The 18,599-nt window shown below is 37.7% G+C and overlaps 1 protein-coding gene across 1 annotated transcript in view; it reads right to left on the minus strand.

Moving 5' to 3' along the window:
* Positions 1 to 11,722: 11,722 nt before the first annotated feature.
* LOC128685786 (guanine nucleotide exchange factor for Rab-3A) overlaps positions 11,723 to 18,599 on the minus strand; it is a 226,125-nt gene continuing 219,248 nt past the window's right edge. Inside the window, exons 8-9 of the mRNA XM_070087858.1 lie at positions 12,584 to 12,650; positions 11,723 to 11,857 (exon numbers count right to left, since the gene is read on the minus strand). Of these exons, the coding sequence (XP_069943959.1) occupies positions 11,790 to 11,857; positions 12,584 to 12,650 (135 nt within the window). The 3' untranslated portion in view covers positions 11,723 to 11,789. The remainder of the gene's footprint in view (positions 11,858 to 12,583; positions 12,651 to 18,599) is intronic.

Here is an 18,599-nt window from a genome sequence, read left to right on the forward strand (position 1 = left end):
AAGATAATAGAAAAGGATGAGGAAGAACCTGAAGCTAAACAGTTGACACTCAAAAGATATATATACATGAGACAATGCATGCTATTGGTAAAGCTGCAGACTGTTTGACTGAGGAACCCTGACTTGTCTACAAGCACTGCTGTGAATCAGGGTCTGGAGTACTGATGCCTCATCATAAGCTGTCTAAAGTACTGCAGGATAAAACACAGCCAGGATGCCTTACAGAATATCCGAGTACCAAGTAACAATGCTGTGTCGATCTCAGCCCAAGAACCACAGCCATCTACCTCAATCCAGTATGACCACAGCAACCCTGTCCAACAAGGTCAAAATCAACCTACATCAGCAGTCAGAATTTAAGGTAGAGCAACATTAATCATAAAATTTAAGGTAGACCAACATTAATCCTCTCCACACATTTTTAGAACAAGCAATGATATCTACAATTTAAGGTATCAGAAACTATTATTTTTGACAAATTAAGAAATTTAAATGAAATTACTGATTAATTTTTTTTGGCATGATAGAGCCTGATATATTAAATTTGAAAACTTAAATACTTACCAGTAAATGTCTGCTACTTTTTTTTTATTAACACATCAGCCGTCTCCCACCAGGGCAGGGTGGCCCGAAAAAGAAAAACTCTCATCATTCACTCCATCACTACCTTGCCAGAGGCGCACTGACACTACAGTTATAAAACTGCAACATTAACACCCCTGCTTGAGTGCAGACACTGTACTTCCCATCTCCAGGACTCAAGTCGCGCCTGCCAGTTTCCCCAAATCACTTCATAAATGTTACCTTGCTCACACTCCAACAACACATCAAGTACTAAAAACCATTTGTCTCCATTCACTCCTAACACACTCACACATGCTTGCTGGAAGTCCAAGCCCCTTGCACACAAAACCTCCTTTATCCCCTCTCTCCAACCTTTCCTAGGCCGACCCCTACCGCGCCTTCCCTCCACTACATATACTCTTATCTCTTTAAGCATGGATTATAAAACTGATATCTATTTTTCACTATAGATACGAAATTGAATCTAAAAACTGATGCTTCTCACAAATTTTTTTAGAATTCTGGTCAGTTAGATGAAGGAATAATGGCCTACAGGTTTAGTGCTTCAGTATTTTAATATGGTAAGAGATCTATTGGGTTTAGAGAGTTTGCATAAATGGGGAGAAATCAGAGTGGGGAAGCATCAGGAGCGGTGTTCCACAGGGGTCAGTGTTGGGCCCCCTGCTGTTCACAATCTACATAAACGACATAGATGAGGGCATAAAGAGCGACATAAGCAAGTTTGCCGATGACACCAAAATAGGCCGTCGAATTCGTTCTGACGAGGACATTCGAACACTCCAGGAAGATTTGAATAGACTGATGCAGTGGTCGGAGAAGTGGCAGATGCAGTTTTATATAGACAAATGCAAAGTTCTAAATGTTGGACAGGAAAATAACCATGCCACATATAAACTAAATAATGTAGATCTTAATATTACAGATTGCGAAAAAGATTTAGGAGTTCTCGTTAGCAGTAATCTAAAACCAAGACAACAGTGCATAAGTGTTCGCAATAAAGCTAACAGAATCCTTGGCTTCATATCAAGAAGCATAAATAATAGGAGTCCTCAGGTTGTTCTTCAACTCTATATATCCTTGGTTAGGCCTCATTTAGATTATGCTGCACAGTTTTGGTCACCATATTACAGAATGGATATAAATGCTCTGGAAAACATACAAAGGAGGATAACAAAGTTGATCCCATGTATCAGAAATCTTCCCTATGAGGATAGACTGAGGGCCCTGAATCTGCACTCTCTAGAAAGGCGTAGAATCAGGGGGGATATGATTGAGGTGTATAAATGGAAGACAATGATGCAAGGAGGGAAGAGTATATTGAGGAAAAAAAGAGAGGTTAAGAGAGTGGTGAAGCAATCTAAAAAGAGAGCAAATGAGAGAGTGGGTGAGATGTTATCAACAAATTTTGTTGAAAATAAGAAAAAGTTTTGGAGTGAAATTAATAAGTTGAGAAAGCCGAGAGAACTAATGGATTTGACAGTTAAAAATAGGAGAGGAGAGTTATTAAATGGAGAGTTAGAGGTATTGGGAAGATGGAGGGAATATTTTGAGGAATTGTTAAATGTTGATGAAGATAGGGAAGCTGCGATTTCGTGTATAGGGCAAGGAGGAATAACATCTTGTAGGAGTGAGGAAGAGCCAGTTGTGAGTGTGGGGGAAGTTCGTGAGGCAGTAGGTAGAATGAAAGAGGGTAAGGCAGCCGGGATTGATGGGATAAAGATAGAAATGTTAAAAGCTGGTGGGTATATAGTTTTGGAGTGGTTGGTGTTATTATTTAATAAATGTATAGAAGAGGGTAAGGTACCTAGGGATTGGCAGAAAGCATGCATAGTTCCTTTGTATGAAGGCAAAAGGGATAAAAATGAGTGCAAAAACTATAGGGGAATAAGTCTGTTGAGTATACCTGGTAAAGTGTATGGTAGAGTTATTATTGAAAGAATTAAGAGTAAGACAGAGAGTAGGATAGCAGATGAACAAGGAGGCTTTAGGAAAGGTAAGGGGTGTGTGGACCAGGTGTTTACAGTGAAGCATATAGGTGAACAGTATTTAGATAAGTGTAAAGAGGTTTTTGTGGCATTTATGGATTTGGAAAAGGCATATGACAGGATAGATAGGGGAGCAATGTAACAGATGTTGCAGGTGTATGGTATAGGAGGTAGGTTACTGAAAGCAGTGAAGAGTTTTTACAAGGATAGTGAGGGTCAGGTTAGAGTATGTAGTTGAGAGGGAGATTATTTCCCAGTAAAAGTAGGCCTTAGACAAGGATGTGTGATGTCACCATGGTTGTTCAATATATTTATAGATGGGGATGTAAGAGAAGTGAATGTGAGGCTCTTGGCAAGAGGTGTGGAGTTAAAAGATAAAGAATCAAACACAAAGTGGGAGTTGTCACAATTGCTCTTTTGCTGATGAGACTGTGCTTTTGGGAGATTCTGAAGAGAAGTTGCAGAGGTTGGTGGATGAATTTGGTAGGATATGTAAAAGAAGAAAATTAAAAGTGAATAAAGGAAACAGTAAGGTTATGAGGATAACAAAAAGATTAGGTGGTGAAAGATTAGCTATCAAATTGGAGGGAGAGAGTATGAAGGAGGTGAATGTATTCAGATATTTAGGAGTGGACGTGTCAGCAGATAGGTCTATGAAGGAGGAGGTGAATCATAGAATTGATGAGGGGAAAAGGGTGAGTGGTGCACTTAGGAGTCTGTGGAGACAAAGAACTTTGTCTGTGGAAGCAAAGAGGGAATGTATGAGAGTATAGTTGTACCAACACTTGTATGGGTGTGAAGCATGGGTGATGAATGTTGCAGCGAGGAGAAGGCTGGAGGCAGTGGAGATGTCATGTCTGAGGGAAATGTGTGGTGTGAATATAATGCAGAGAATTCGTAGTTTGGAAATTAGGAGAAGGTGTGGGATTACCAAAACTATTGTCCAGAAGGCGGAGGAGGGGTTGTTGAGGTGGTTTGGACATGTAGAGAGAATGGAACAGAACAGAATAACTTCAAGAGTGTATAAATCTGTAGTGGAGGGAAAGAGGGGTAGGGGTTGGCCTAGAAAGGGTTGGAGGGAGGGGTTAAAGGAGGTTTTGTGTGCGAGGGGCTTGGACTTCCAGCAAGCATGCGTGAGCGTATTTGATAGGAGTGAATGGAGTCGAATGGTTTTTAATACTTGACGTGCTGTTGGAGTGTGAGCAAAGTAACATTTATGAAGGGGTTCAGGGAAACCGGCAGGCCGGAATTGAGTCCTGGAGATGGGAAGTACAGTGCCTGCACTCTGAAGGAGGGGTGTTAATGTTGCAGTTTAAAAACTGTAGTGTAAAGCACCCTTCTGGCAAGACAGTGATGGAGTGAATGATGGTGAAAGTTTTTCTTTTTCGGGGCACCCTGCCTTGGTGGGAATCGGCCGATGTCTTAATAAGAAAAAAATAAACTAAAATACAATAAAATATATTTACAAAATGTCAGATCTTGAGAGAGAGAGAACATCTAACAGTTACTTAAGGATAACTTATAATTAAGATTTTAATTATGCATGGGTATGACAAATCCCCATTTTCACTAAAATGAATGGTAAATAGGAAAATGTATAAAAAAATTGTGAATATACAGTACTATATCTATAGTTATTGTACTCCATGCTTAGGTTTCACTGATTAACCCACAGTATATTTATAAAGTTGCTGACCTTTATTATAAAGGCTCAAATTAATGTTGGCTGAATAGAATTATTTTATATAAAACAAAATCATTTGCCAGAATAGTATAGGTATATACCAAAGGATACAGATCTACTTACAAACTTTTACTACACAGAGTGTAGATTATCACAGGCCTTACATCTGAAAGATAATACTCAAGGCTAAAGCAGCACTTGTTATTCTATACAAGTGAACAAGCACCACCTTATTCAGATTAAAGCCTAAGTTAAACATGACCTACGTGCAACAGTAAATAACAGCACTACAAAAACCTTATCTACTATTCTTCCCTGCACTTACCCCGTGGTCTAAACTTCTGCAATTTTAGGGAAAAAAATATGAGCTTCTGATAAATGATCATTTGCATAACAATCCGAGGCAACGTTGCAGATGCACAACAACGTTTTCAGATGCACAACATCACAGACTATAATATGACATGGTCGCATTACCAATACAGAGATGCATCACTTTCCCAAGTTTCACCATGGTACAACAATAATATACCTAGCAAAAATTTAATTCAGTACCGGTTATTGTAAATAAATTGATCATAATATGCAAAAATATTTTTGTGTACGGCACTGCACTTATAACAACAGAACAACTGATAATGTATATCTATAAAATTCCAAGTGTTCTATGAGTGACAGTATCATGAATGATGGAAAAACAAAAAATCGTGAAACTGAGTATCTCAAATGTGACAAGTTTTGACAATCTACTCTTGAAGCCTGGAATGAGGCCACACCATTGTTAATTTCAGTTCAATCAGATTATTGCTGCCAGCAGCTTGCAGGCCAACACAGTCATTACAACCTGTGGAAAATACTGTATATTATTTCCTGAAATACGGTAATTTATAGCTAAATTGATGCCCTATATTGTATTTTTAAAAGAAGTATGTTATCGAAAATGGGAAACCTGCAGCTGCAGAGGTCAGTCGCCATTGTTAATTTGAATTGGATACAACGTTAGTGTAATGGGAAGGAATTTTCGTGCTCTAGAGGTTAAAATTGGGTTGACACCTCTCAAATAGGAGGCGAAATTGTTGTATGTGCATTCCTGCATAACTTGAGATATCAGACGACTGGACAAGACAGCTCCAGGAACCTCAGATAAGTCTGTTATGTTATAACTCTGGCCAGTTGTTATTTTCATGTATAGACAGTGAGGTTTTCTGAGTATGATACACCTTGATTTCCAGTCAAATTGGTGAGTGTTATGATTAAGATATATTCTCCTTCTGTTATATAAATGTGTATTTATATATAATCATTTTTTAATTTAATATACAGTCCACAAATTTATATATTTACCAGCATTCCTGGTGATGTATATTTCATTTATAATTAATAGGTCCAGAGCAACTTGTGGATATGACAGTGGTAGGTATCGAAGGGGGACATTTTTTGCGACCTAGGTGTCCCAAATTCCTACTTGTCTAACTGATAAATAATAATTATCTTTGTTCATTTACTGTTATGTATATAATGATACATTCAGATAAATGTAATTTTCCACAATTTAGTTTGCCCGTTGGTCCTTCTTGAACCGGAGGTAATTAGTGAAGTCATTAATTAGTTAATTACTTAATAATTATATGTGAAATAACAGAAGGAGGTGGATGTTAAACTCACAAATTTACTTAATGTGTAGTAGATTATAATTATTACAATATTAATTTTGATAAGTCAAATCTGGCTAAAGATTATATTAATGTGTATAAGTGTATGTATAATTGATAATCCAAGTGTAGCTAATTATATTAATGTGTATATTAATTTTGCAAAGCCAAAGTGGCTAGGATTTATATTAATGTATTTGTATAATATTAATTTGATAAGACAAATCTGGCCAAGATTTATATCAGTGTATGTGTAATTGATAAGCCAAGTGTAACTAATATTAATGTGTATAATATTAATTTGCTATGCCAAATTCTGGCAAGGATTTATATTAATTTGTATAATAATTTTGATAAGCCAAGGCTGGCTAAAGGTTTGTATTAATGTACATTTAAAATTTATATAATTTTCTTACATGTAATTGCTAAGCTAGTAGCTCAAGTAGTATCAGTGTTGTAAGGTATCATTTAGTTGTTCAGTGTTGTAAAAGGTAAGTTGTATCAGTGTTGTAAGTTGTATCAGTGTTGTAAGTTGTATCAGTGTTGTAAGTTGTATCAGTGTTGTAAGTTGTATCAGTGTTGTAAGTTGTATCAGTGTTGTAAGTTGTATCAGTGTTGTAAGTTGTATCAGTGTTGTAAGTTGTATCAGTGTTGTAAGTTGTAATCAGTATTATTAATAAAGTTGAATTTAATACATTGCATCATGGCTGAAAATGAGGAAATTAATATAGAAGACAAACATATGGAATATAGAGCAAAGAAAGCATCACTACAGGCTAGAAAAGTTCATGTAACCAAGGCATATAATAAGTGCTTGGAATTAATGAATCAAGAAACTGTGAATACTGATGATTTAAAATTGTATTTAGATGCTTTAGGTAATAGATATGATTCATACAAATTATATTACAACAAATATGAAGGAGATTTGTTAGTAAACTGTGTAGATGAGACTGAAGTAGATCTCATGATTAATCAGTATTATGAATTAGAGGAAAAGATTCTTTCTTGTAAAAGTCAGGCCTTGAATAAATTAAAATGTGTAAACCAGGCAGTTAATCAGTCTGCTCCAACAAATAATATGTCTTTGCCAAAACTCCCAGAATTGTGTTTGCCTGTGTTTAATCCTGGAGAAAATTGGGAGGAATTTTGGTCAATTTTTAAAGCAGCTGCGCATGACAGGAGTGACCTAGCCTGTGTAACTAAATTATTTTACCTCAAAGGACAGGTAAGAGGAGATGCTCACATACTCATACAAGCCTTTCCCAATGTAGATGATTCTTACAAGGAAGCAGTTGACTTGTTGAAGGTCACTTATGGTAATATAGAACAAAGTAGGTTGGATCTAGTGAATATCATTGTTAATTTAAAATCTCCAGATCACACTTACAAAGGTTTACAGCAGTTTAGAGTTAAACTGGAGAGCACTCTCAAAACTTTAAGTAATAAATATAATCTGAAGGAATCAGACTGGTTATTGGGTGCCATAGTACAGAATAAATTAAGTTGTAAAACACTTGAATGGATCTCGAATAAATATCACAAAGGTTATTTTGGACTGGAGGAAATAAGACTAGGTATACAAGAATTAATTGTTCAGTTGCAGACCAGCCAACTAACTCATTTTAAAGGTGCAACACATAATAACTCTGAGGTATCTGTCAAGTTTCACAAAGGGAAAAATTATCCCAATGGTAATAATCAAAATTCATTTCCTAAAAATAGTTGCATAGGTGCATATCAAGTAGCAAGAATCAGAAATAATGATTCTCCACAAGGTAAGAAGAATAAGTACCCTCCTAAGAGTAGCCCAGTTAATAAGAAACCAGTCAGAGAAAAGAGAGATTGTCTCTTCTGCAAGGGTACTCATTTTTCTAAGAATTGCAATGCATACAATTCATGGAATGATAAAGTTGAAAGATTGGAGGAACTTGACAGATGTATCAGGTGTTTAGGTAATCACAATGTAAAGGATTGTTATGCCAAATTAAACTTCTGTTATCAATGTCACAAAGGAAGACACCATATAGTCATGTGTAAGGGTCTATATGATAATGTTGATAATAATGATAATGTTGACAATCCTGACACAACAGTAGCTAATGTAAAAATTGCTGCTAATGTTAATAATGATGGTTTTGCTGAAGTAGCCTTACCTGTGTTACAGGTAAAAATTGATGATAAAAGGCATAAATCAAAAAATGTAACTGCATTATTGGACCAGGGATCCCAGCGTACTTTCATAAAACGTAAATGTCTTGATGGTATGAAAGTACAGATGGGAGATCCCACAACTTTAAAATTATCTGGTTTTCTCTCAGATAAAAGGGCTCAATTGTATGACACTGTTTATGTAACTGTCAGGTTGGGCAATGAGAAAAAACGTGTTAATGCAGTAATTGTAGATAGACTTCCAGAGAAAATATCTACAGTAGGACTTAGTAAAGCTACAGAAAGACTTTCACATAATGTAAATTTAGCACCTTCTGGTGTAAGTGATGATTCTGTAGGCCCAATAAATATTTTGATAGGTAGTGACTATTATGCCTCCTTTGTAAAGGGTATGGTAAAGAAATGTGGTGTCACCCTTTTGAAGACTGCAGGAGGCCATGTAATGTATGGTAGGATTCCTCGTAATAATAATTCATGACTAGAGGAAACTACAAATACCATAACTGTGTGTCTTACTCATGAAGTCGTACCCCAGTATAATTCTTCCATAGAGGATGGTGTTGAGCCAGTGCATAAATTGTGGGAATTAGACAGCATTGGAATAAATGTAAATGAAGAAAGTCCAGACGATTCTTTTACTCAAGAGCAATACCTGAGAGATGTAAAATTTGAATCTGGACAATACTGGGTACGACTTCCGTGGAGACTGAACCATCCAGAATTGCCCACTAATTACAGAATGGCATATGGACAGTTAAAGGCTCAGCTCCGCGAACTGAGTAAGACACCAGAATTGTTAACTGCCTATAATGATATAATTGCTGAACAATTAATTAATAAATTTATAGAAGAGGTACCTCCTGAGCAAGCCAAAATTTATGGTCACTATTTGCCACATCACGGAGTGAAGAAGGATTCTAAGACCACTCCTCTGAGAATTGTGTTTAATTGTAGTGCCAGGAGTAACAAAAATGTACCTAGTTTAAATGACTGTTTGATGACAGGTCCGTCGTTGACGGAAAAATTAGGAGATATCTTATTAAATTTCAGAGTGAAGCATTATGCCTTTACGGCTGACATAAGTAAAGCTTTCCTAAGAGTGGGTTTACAAGAGGCTGACCGGGATTGTACCCGCTTCTTATGGCCTGAGAATCCTATTGACCCACTTAGCCCTCTGAAAACCTTTCGCTTTAGGAGCGTATTATTTGGTGCTACATCCAGTCCGTTCCTACTTCAAGCGACGATAAATGCACACCTTAAACGTATGGAAAGTCCATTGAGTAAAGTAATGAGCAAACAATTTTATGTGGACAATTTCCTGGGTGTGACGTCAACTGAAGAGGAACTGTTAATGACTTATGGAGAGGCTAATAAAATAATGCAAAGTGCAAATATGCCTCTGAGGGAATGGAATAGTAATTCGTCCAAATTAAAGGACAAAATAAGTAAAGATTACCCTGGAGATGAAGTGCCAAAATGTAGTAATGTATTGGGTTTAACTTGGGATACTGAGAGAGATTTGTTAATGTTAAAACCTAATAATTACAGTATGCCCAATAAATTAACTAAGAGAGTTTTGCTTGCTGAAGTTTCCAAATGTTTTGATCCACTAGGTTTAGTGTCACCCCTTACTATAAGAGGGAAATTATTAATTCAGGAAGCATGGAAACTTAAATGTGCTTGGGATGAAATTCTACCTGAGGAATTCATTAACAGGTGGGATGAATTAATTGGTGATTATGAAAAAATTCCAATGTTGGAGTTCCCACGCCAGGTGGCCAATCCAAATGGGAAAAATGTACTCCACATTTTTTGTGATGCTTCAAAATTGGCATATGGAGCAGTTGCTTACCTTCAATGTAATAGTGTTATTTCTCTTGTTATGTCTAAGGCTAAAGTGTCTCCAATTAAATCACGTACCTTACCTCAGTTGGAATTAACAGCCATTTATGTAGGTGTCAAATTAGCTAATTATATAAGAAATAAGTTGCAGGAGATAAATATTAGCGACACTGTAATTTGGTCTGATAATGAGGTATCCTTACAATGGATTCGTAATGGAAACAGTAAAATTGTGTACGTACAAAACAGAGTCGCTGAAATTAATCAGATGCAAGAGAAGTATAATAGTTTGGGTCAGCATATGTTAACATTTAATCATATACCAGGTGAGGAGAATCCAGCTGATTTCTTGTCTCGAGGTTTACCTTATGCTAAATTTGTAAATGCTGTATCATGGTTTAAAGGACCGAGTTTGTTGGAGCTGGTTGGTAAATAAAGTAAATTAATTGGCCTGTACTTTGAATTTGAATTTGAATTTGAATTTGTACGAAAGGCGTATATTACTCCTGTTGAAATTACTGTGACCGCCGCTCCAATAGTTTGTCCTCCCTTAGCCATTGATATAAATAGGTATTCTTCTTTACCCAAACTAATCAATGTAACTAAGTTGGTGTTTAAATTTCTAAACAAGATGAATATTTCATATAAGTTTTCACATCCTCTTGAATATTGGATAAAGAGGGTACAGGAGGAAATCTATGGAAATGAGATTAAATTGATGATGGAAAGAAAAATTGTGAAAGGTTCCATAATAGAGAAATTGGGGCTGTATTTAGAGAACAATGTAATTAGGTGCAGAGGTAGGTTACAAAATGCTGAATTGGGTGATTATGCTAAACACCCTATCTTACTGCCCAAAACTCATCATCTAACAAATTTAATTGTGCTAAATGCCCATAAAAATGTAATGCATGGTGGGGTACAAGATACCTTAAATTGTATTAGGGAAACTTTCTGGATTCCACAAGGACGGCAAAGTGTAAAAAGGGTGATTAAATCTTGTGTAATATGTCGCCATGTGGATGCCAGATCCTATATGTACCCAGGTCCTCCACCATTGTCAAATGAGCAATTTGAGTCGTTTAGCAACGAACTCCGGCCGGCCGCAGTGTGGAAAATACTGTATATATTTTCCGGAAATACGGTAATTAATAGGTAAATAGATGCCCTATATTGTATTTTTAAAAGAAGTATGTCATCGAAAATGGGAAACCTGCAGCTGCAGAGGTCAGTCGCCATTGTTAATTTGAATTGGATACAACGTTAGTGTAATGGGAAGGAATTTTCGTGCTCTAGAGGTTAAAATTGGGCTGACACCTCTCAAATAGGAAGCGAAATTGTTGTATGTGCATTCCTGCATAACTTGAGATATCAGGAGACTGGACAAGACCTCTCCAGGAACCTCAGATAAGCTCTCTAGATTTGTGTGTAATTCTGGCCAGCATTATTTTCTTAGATTTAGTTAGAGTGAGGTTTTCTGAGTATGATACACATTAATCTCCAGTCAAATTGGTGAGTGATATTAAGATATATTTTCCTTCTGTTATGTAATTGTGTATATATATAACCATTTATTATTTTTAATATACAGTCCACAAATTTATATATTTACCAGAATTCCTGGTGATGTATATTTCATTTATAATTAATAGGTCCAGAGCAACTTGTGGATATGACAGTGGTAGGTATCAAAGGGGGACATTTTTTGCGACCTAGGTGTCCCAAATTCCTACTTGTCTAACTGATAAATAATAATTATCTATGTTCATTTACTGTTATGTATATAATGAATACAAAATATGCCAGAACACTTTTGGCATTTTTTAGTGATTTACAACAAAACTTTAGCAAATGAATGACTGAGGAAGCTCAAAATCCCAGACGTGCCAGAGCCATCTGGCGTCGAAGCTTCACTATCTCCCAGTACACATCATGAACTGAGGGGAAAAAAATAATAAATTAGTCTTATTTAAAGATGTGCTATTGCACAAAGTAAAACCTATGATACTATCTGGGTTTAACACACTATTAGTAATTGTTAGGAAGAAAAATAGCACTGAACCCCTTTTTATTACAATATTTTTTTTTTTAACATACTGGCTGTCTCCCACCGAAGCAGAGTGACCCAAAAAAGAAGAAAACTATAAAGGTTATCTTATTTTTACATTTAGTAGTTTATAAAGGAGAAGGGATTACTAGCCCTTTGCTCCCATATATACAGTACATAAAAGTAAAAAAACTATGTGCTACTGAGTGAACAGGCCGAGTTGGTCCTCTCCTACTAAAGTAAGGGGACCACAAAAAAAAAATTAATTTAATAACTGTATTGATAGAAATGGTACACTCTGTACACTCTGTAAAAAAAAAAAAAAAAAAAAAAAAAAAAAAAAAAAAAAAAAAGTGCACAATAAAATTTAGTATATTGAGAAAAAATGTAAATTAACAGTATCAAAATGGTATGAAAGCGATTAATCTTTAATATGACCCAGCATGGTGAATTTGCAAAGAAATTATTAATAAGACTGAAATTACAGTAAAATGTTATATACAATCCTTGGAACAGTTATTTACAAGATGAAATTATACTGAAGTTCAGATTTAAAAATTCAAGAAAATCAAAAGATTACAGATGCAAAACCATGAATCTATGCTTGCATACTCACTCGAACTCTTGACTAGACCAAGTTTAATGTATCGTAAATAGTTGAGAAAGTCACAGATGGCAATGATCTGAAAAAAAAAAAGTTACATTAAGTACTGCACATATACTTATTATATGGTGCTGTAATGTGTTACTTAATCTACATTTCATTCAGAGTTGCAATCAACATTATTTATGCTAAATGTCTTAATAAAATGAAAGATACATACATATAATGGAAAAGTAATATGCTCCATAAAGCAAAACAAATAAACATATATTTGTAGGAACAAAAGATTTTGATTCTACATTCACTGATGCCCCATTCTTTCTTAAGCTATCAAATAGGTGGATAAAAATTGCAAGGGGAGGGGAAACAGGACAAAAATGGAAAATGAACATTTTAAATGAGTCACAGAGATAAGGAAGTAACTTCTTGACAAAGTGGACCCCAAGACGATCACTATCCAATGAATTTGCTCATAGACCAGGCCTCCTGACTTTGAAAAGGAATATTACAGGACTCATATTTAACCCTTTCACTGACATGAAAGGGTTGATTTTTTAATATATATAATATATATATATATATATATATATATATATATATATATATATATATATATATATATATATATATATATATATATATATATATATATATATATATATATATATATATTCCCACCAAGGCAGGGTGGCCCGAAAAAAGAAAAACTTTCACCATCATTCACTCCATCACTGTCTTGCCAGAAGGGTACTTTACACTACAGTTTTTAAACTGCAACATTAACACCCCTCCTTCAGAGTGCAGGCACTGTACTTCCCATCTCCAGGACTTAATTCCGGCCTGCCGGTTTCCCTGAACCCCTTCATAAATGTTACTTTGCTCACACTCCAAGGGCACGTCAAATATTAAAAACCATTTGTCTCCATTCACTCCTATCAAACACGCTCACGCATGCCTGCTGGAAGTCCAAGCCCCTCGCACACAAAACTTTATTTACCCCCTCCCTCCAACCTTTCCTAGGCCGACCCCTACCCCACCTTCCTTCCACTACAGACTGATACACTCTTGAAGTCATTCTGTTTCGCTCCATTCTCTCTACATGTCCGAACCACCTCAACAATTTTTTCTTATGAAATTAGTCTTTTTTCTGAAGGTAATGTCACCATAAATGCAAAAATTTGATGGACGCTTACGGAATTACGCAAGCCCAAAGTTGACATTGTTGATTTCACCCACTTTGAGTCCAGTTCCAAGTTCAGTTCAACCCAGTTCCTAGTTATTTCATTAGTAAGAACAAGAAACTACCCATTTAATTATCAGAACTATCCTATAATGTGCACAGAAGTCAATAATTTGGCCAGTTTTAGACAATACAGCCTCTCCTCACTTAGCGACTTACTTATTTAGCGACGACTCGGACTTACAATGGGATCTCTGACCTATGTATATTAGAGCTGATTTCCTCTATTCTGTTTATTACAATACATGTATACAGTACACTACTGTATAAATATTTAAAAATACAGTGGACCCTCGAATTTAGTAGTGCCGTTTCTGTATGCAAAACTGATCCACCAGGAGGCCTGGTCACAGACCGGGCCGCGGGGGCGTTGACCCCGGAACTCTCTCCAGGGAAATGCATGGATGGTTAAAAAGCTAAACAACAAGATGAAACTAATAGTTTACCTGGAGAGAGTTCCGGGGGTCAACGCCCCCGTGGCCCGGTCTGTGACCAGGCCTCCTGGTGGATCAGAGCCTGATCAACCAGGCTGTTGCTGCTGGCTGCACGCAATCCAACGTGCAAGCCACAGCCTGGGTGGTCAGGTACCGACTTTAGGTGCTTGTCCAGTGCCAGCTTGAAGACTGCCAGGGGTCTGTTGGTAATCCCCCTTATGTATGCTGGGAGGCAGTTGAACAGTCTCGGGCCCCTGACACTTATTGTATGGTCTCTTAACGTGCTAGTGACACCCCTGCTTTTCATTGGGGGGATGTTGCATCGTCTGCCAAGTCTTTTGCTTTCGTAGTGAGTGATTTTCGTGTGCAAGTTCGGTACTAGTCCCTCTAGGATTTTCCAGGTGTATATAATCATGTATCTCTCCCTCCTGCGTTCCAGGGAATACAGGTTCAGGAACCTCAAGCGCTCCCAGTAACTAAGGTGTTTTATCTCCGTTATGCGCGCCGTGAAGGTTCTCTGTACATTTTCTAGGTCAGCAATTTCACCTGCCTTGAAAGGTGCTGTTAGTGTGCAGCAATATTCCAGCCTAAATAGAACAAGTGACCTGAAGAGTGTCATCATGGGCTTGGCCTCCCTAGTTTCATCGGGGTCAACTCTGAAAAAGATCATACACAGGATCTCATTAAGGATTGTGCTCAATGATTATTTACAAATGTTACACATAAATTTCTTAGAACATAAGGTTTTCTAGCAATGTATCTAAGAGCACCTGTTAATTATTTAAAAGGTCATCGACTATATTTCAGATTCCACACTACAGCTGTAGTATGCATATTTTTAGCTGTTTATTTATTATTTAATATTCTCTTCAAGTATGCCAAGTGGCCTAATATTTAATCGACCATTTCCCTACATCATATCTTTTAATTATCTTGAGTACAGTATTTATGGTTCACAAATAACCCACACATAGGAGAAAAACCTATGACGACGTTTCGGTCCAATTTGGACCATTAACCAGTCACATACTAACTAATGCTCCAAGTTGGAATAAAATGTCATTGGAATGAAATGTCGTGTGCAGGTTATTTGTGTATTGCTCTAATCACGGTATTGTGCCTTTTTATTCTTTATGGTACTTAGACAATAAGCAGCATTTGCTTAAAAAGTTCTACCTGCTGATATAGCTATCAAATATATGACTCGGTCATGAAATCCTTGGTATGAGACACGAGAATATCTGGCAATGGAGGAGTATTACCCCAGAAGCCACATGCTAGAAGGTTAGGAGGAAAAAAATAGTGCATAAAAGGAGAGTATTGTCAATACCCTACACTATGTATAAGTAAAATTATATTTTCTGAAGATCACTTAGAAAGGTACAAAGATTAAAAAGTGGTGTTCAAGGTGCAAGTGTTCTACATAATGGAATCATGATTTGCCGAAAGGGTACACAATTTAACTTCTGCCCATGGTAGTTGCCTCCAGCAGCAACCAAAAGCAACTAGTTTACTACATTAAATCAATTCTATAATACATTTATTTTAGCTTAGTTTCCACAACTCTCCGACTTACAAGATAGTTTACCTTCACCACAACCAATCCACCCAGAATTTTCATTTTTCTAGCTAACTCTGGAAGGTAGGAACAAGTTTTTTTTTACCTCAATGGTTTTATCTTTCACCAAGGCAGGGTCTAGCCCAAAGAAAGGAAACACATTCTCCAATATTTATTCAACTGCTGTTTGCCAGAAGCCTTCTTATATCACAATTTAGATTACCCCCTGACTGCAACATCCCTACCCCTCCTTCAGACTGCAGGCACTGCCCTTCCCACTTCCAGGACTCGAATCCAGCTAACTGGTTTTCCTTCATAAAAGTTACCTTGCTCTCACTCCACAATGATGGTGATAGATGTGGTGAATAGTGATGGTGATAGATGTAGCGAATAGTGATTATGGAAAATTTTCTAGGGGTGACTACCTGTACGTACCTCAACATTACATGCATACGAGTAATCTCATTGGGAGACAACACTATATTATTTACCGTAGTCACCCCGTGTAGACATGTGAGAAAACTTCACCACCTCTGGTCACTGGAGGTGGGCCTTCGTAAGTAAGTAAGTAAGTAAGTAAATTTATTCAGGTATACACAATACAGTTACATAGAATTATCATACATAGCAGCATATGTGTAGAGAACCTAGGATAACCCAAAAAAGACCTCACAATCTTATCCATATCTATCCGAGACCAGTATAGATTGGATAGCACCCACAAGTACGGCGCTACTAATTAATTGTGGACTGTATAGATTATATTAGTTTAACTGAATGAAGGGGGGGGGGGTAGGTTACACATGGATATATCCATCAAGGAAAAAAAATGTACATAATCTCACCACTTACCAGATATTCTCTGGTGGTGACTTGATGTAGCTGGATCACCCATAACCTATCCAAATCATCGACACCATGCCCAGCCTTTCTAGGGTAGGGTAGGTGCCTGAGCCCGAGCCTTTAGCTCACAAGACTGTAATTCCCATTTGTCCCCTTGGGGCGGGGATGGCAGACCAGAGAGGCCTAGCTTGTGGCTAGGCCTGGGGACAGTTGGTCCCAAAGATGAGGAGGTACTTGTGCCTCCTCCCATGGGAGACTTAGGTCTCAGACACTCCCTAAAGAGGGAGCCAAAGCCGGGTCACCACTTGGAAAAGGCCCGGGCCGGGAGAATACCGGCTAATCTTTAATAATAATAATAATAACCTATCCAATTACAACATACCTAACTGGCCAGTATCAGTCTGCTATAACTAGAAAGGTTACTTAGCTGTGGGTGATTGATGCTCCTTATTTCCTCCATTCACCATCTCATTTTGATGTCCTGCTACACCGACACGGGTCTTATTCCAGCAGGACGAGGTATCCGTTGGTTTGTCCCGGTTTAGAAGTCGTGACTCCATAAAAACTTCACTATCCTCAAGACAGGAACAACGAGGTAAACATGTGCACACACACTCTGGGAATGGCAGCTCATATCACTTCAACGATTCCTTAACTTAGTGTTATTATCACTGATTACATTACAATTCACAAGACGATTTAATGTCTCATAATTATTATACACATTAGAGGTCACTCCATTAAGATCTGAGACCGATGAGTGAGGATTAACTCACGGGTAATTTCCCCTGGACACATTCCATGGCGGCCCACCCGTCACCCCCGGTCCTGCTATTATCCACTCATTTTACCACTTTATTACGGTGGTCCCGTAAATCACGTTCCCTCACTCTTCACCAGGAACAGCTACGACACTTCCTATTAGGAAGTGAGGCCTATATTAATCCTTAGGCGGCCGTGAACGCCAATTTCCTGATCCCATGTTTTCACAGCCTCCTCACTACATTCAAAACACTCCCGCTTCTTCACGCCCTTACTCGACCTATCCCCCCCGCACATCCGCGCAGGCGGAGGCGCAGGGCGAACCCGGTTGGTTCTATTCAAAATACAATTTAGAACAACAGTAATGCATTAATCATGTATATTTACATTATAAAAATATATACAGTATAATTATGGAAATTTATTTTCCACAGTGATGGTGCCACCACATGTGGTGGCACTGGGAGATGCACAAGCCTTAGAGTTTATATACTTAGACGTGCAAATAATAATAATAATAATTAAATCACTAATTGTCCTCTTATAACTCTTACGAGTTTAATGGTCTTATTCGAAAATTAAAACTAATTTTTGACCAACAAAAAACACTTTACTGAAAGGGTATAAGGTCCTGGGAATCAACTAAAATTCTATGGGACTTGTGGCTTTGATGTTGACTTTGATCTTGGTAGCTGGGAGGTCTGGTCTTGGAGGAAGCAGGAACTTGGTAGTCGGGAGGCCTGGTCTTGAAGGGAGCAGGAACTTAGTAGCTGGGAGGCCTGGTCTTGAAGGGAGCAGGAACTTGGTAGCTGGGAGGCCTGGTCTTGGAGGGAGCAGGAACTTGGCAGCTGGGAGGCCTGGTCTTGAAGGGAGCAGGAACTTGGTAGCTGGGAGGCCTGGTCTTGGAGGGAGCAGGAACTTGGTAGCTGGGAGGCCTGGTCTTGAAGGGAGCAGGAACTTGGTAGCTGGGAGGCCTGGTCTTGAAGGGAGCAGGAACTTGGCAGCTGGGAGGCCTGGTCTTGGAGGGAGCAGCAAGGGTGTTCACACTACCCAAAACCCTTTACTGTTATAATGTTTTAAAACATTTTTCTTATTACGGTGAATTTGTGGCTTTCCATGGTGTTGTGCATTCTGGACTGGTGGTTTTACTTTGGGTTTTGCATCATTATGGAATATTTGCTTGTATGCTGG

Source organism: Cherax quadricarinatus, chromosome 23, assembly GCF_038502225.1.
Source record: "Cherax quadricarinatus isolate ZL_2023a chromosome 23, ASM3850222v1, whole genome shotgun sequence".
NCBI classification, from domain to species: Eukaryota; Metazoa; Arthropoda; class Malacostraca; order Decapoda; family Parastacidae; genus Cherax; species Cherax quadricarinatus.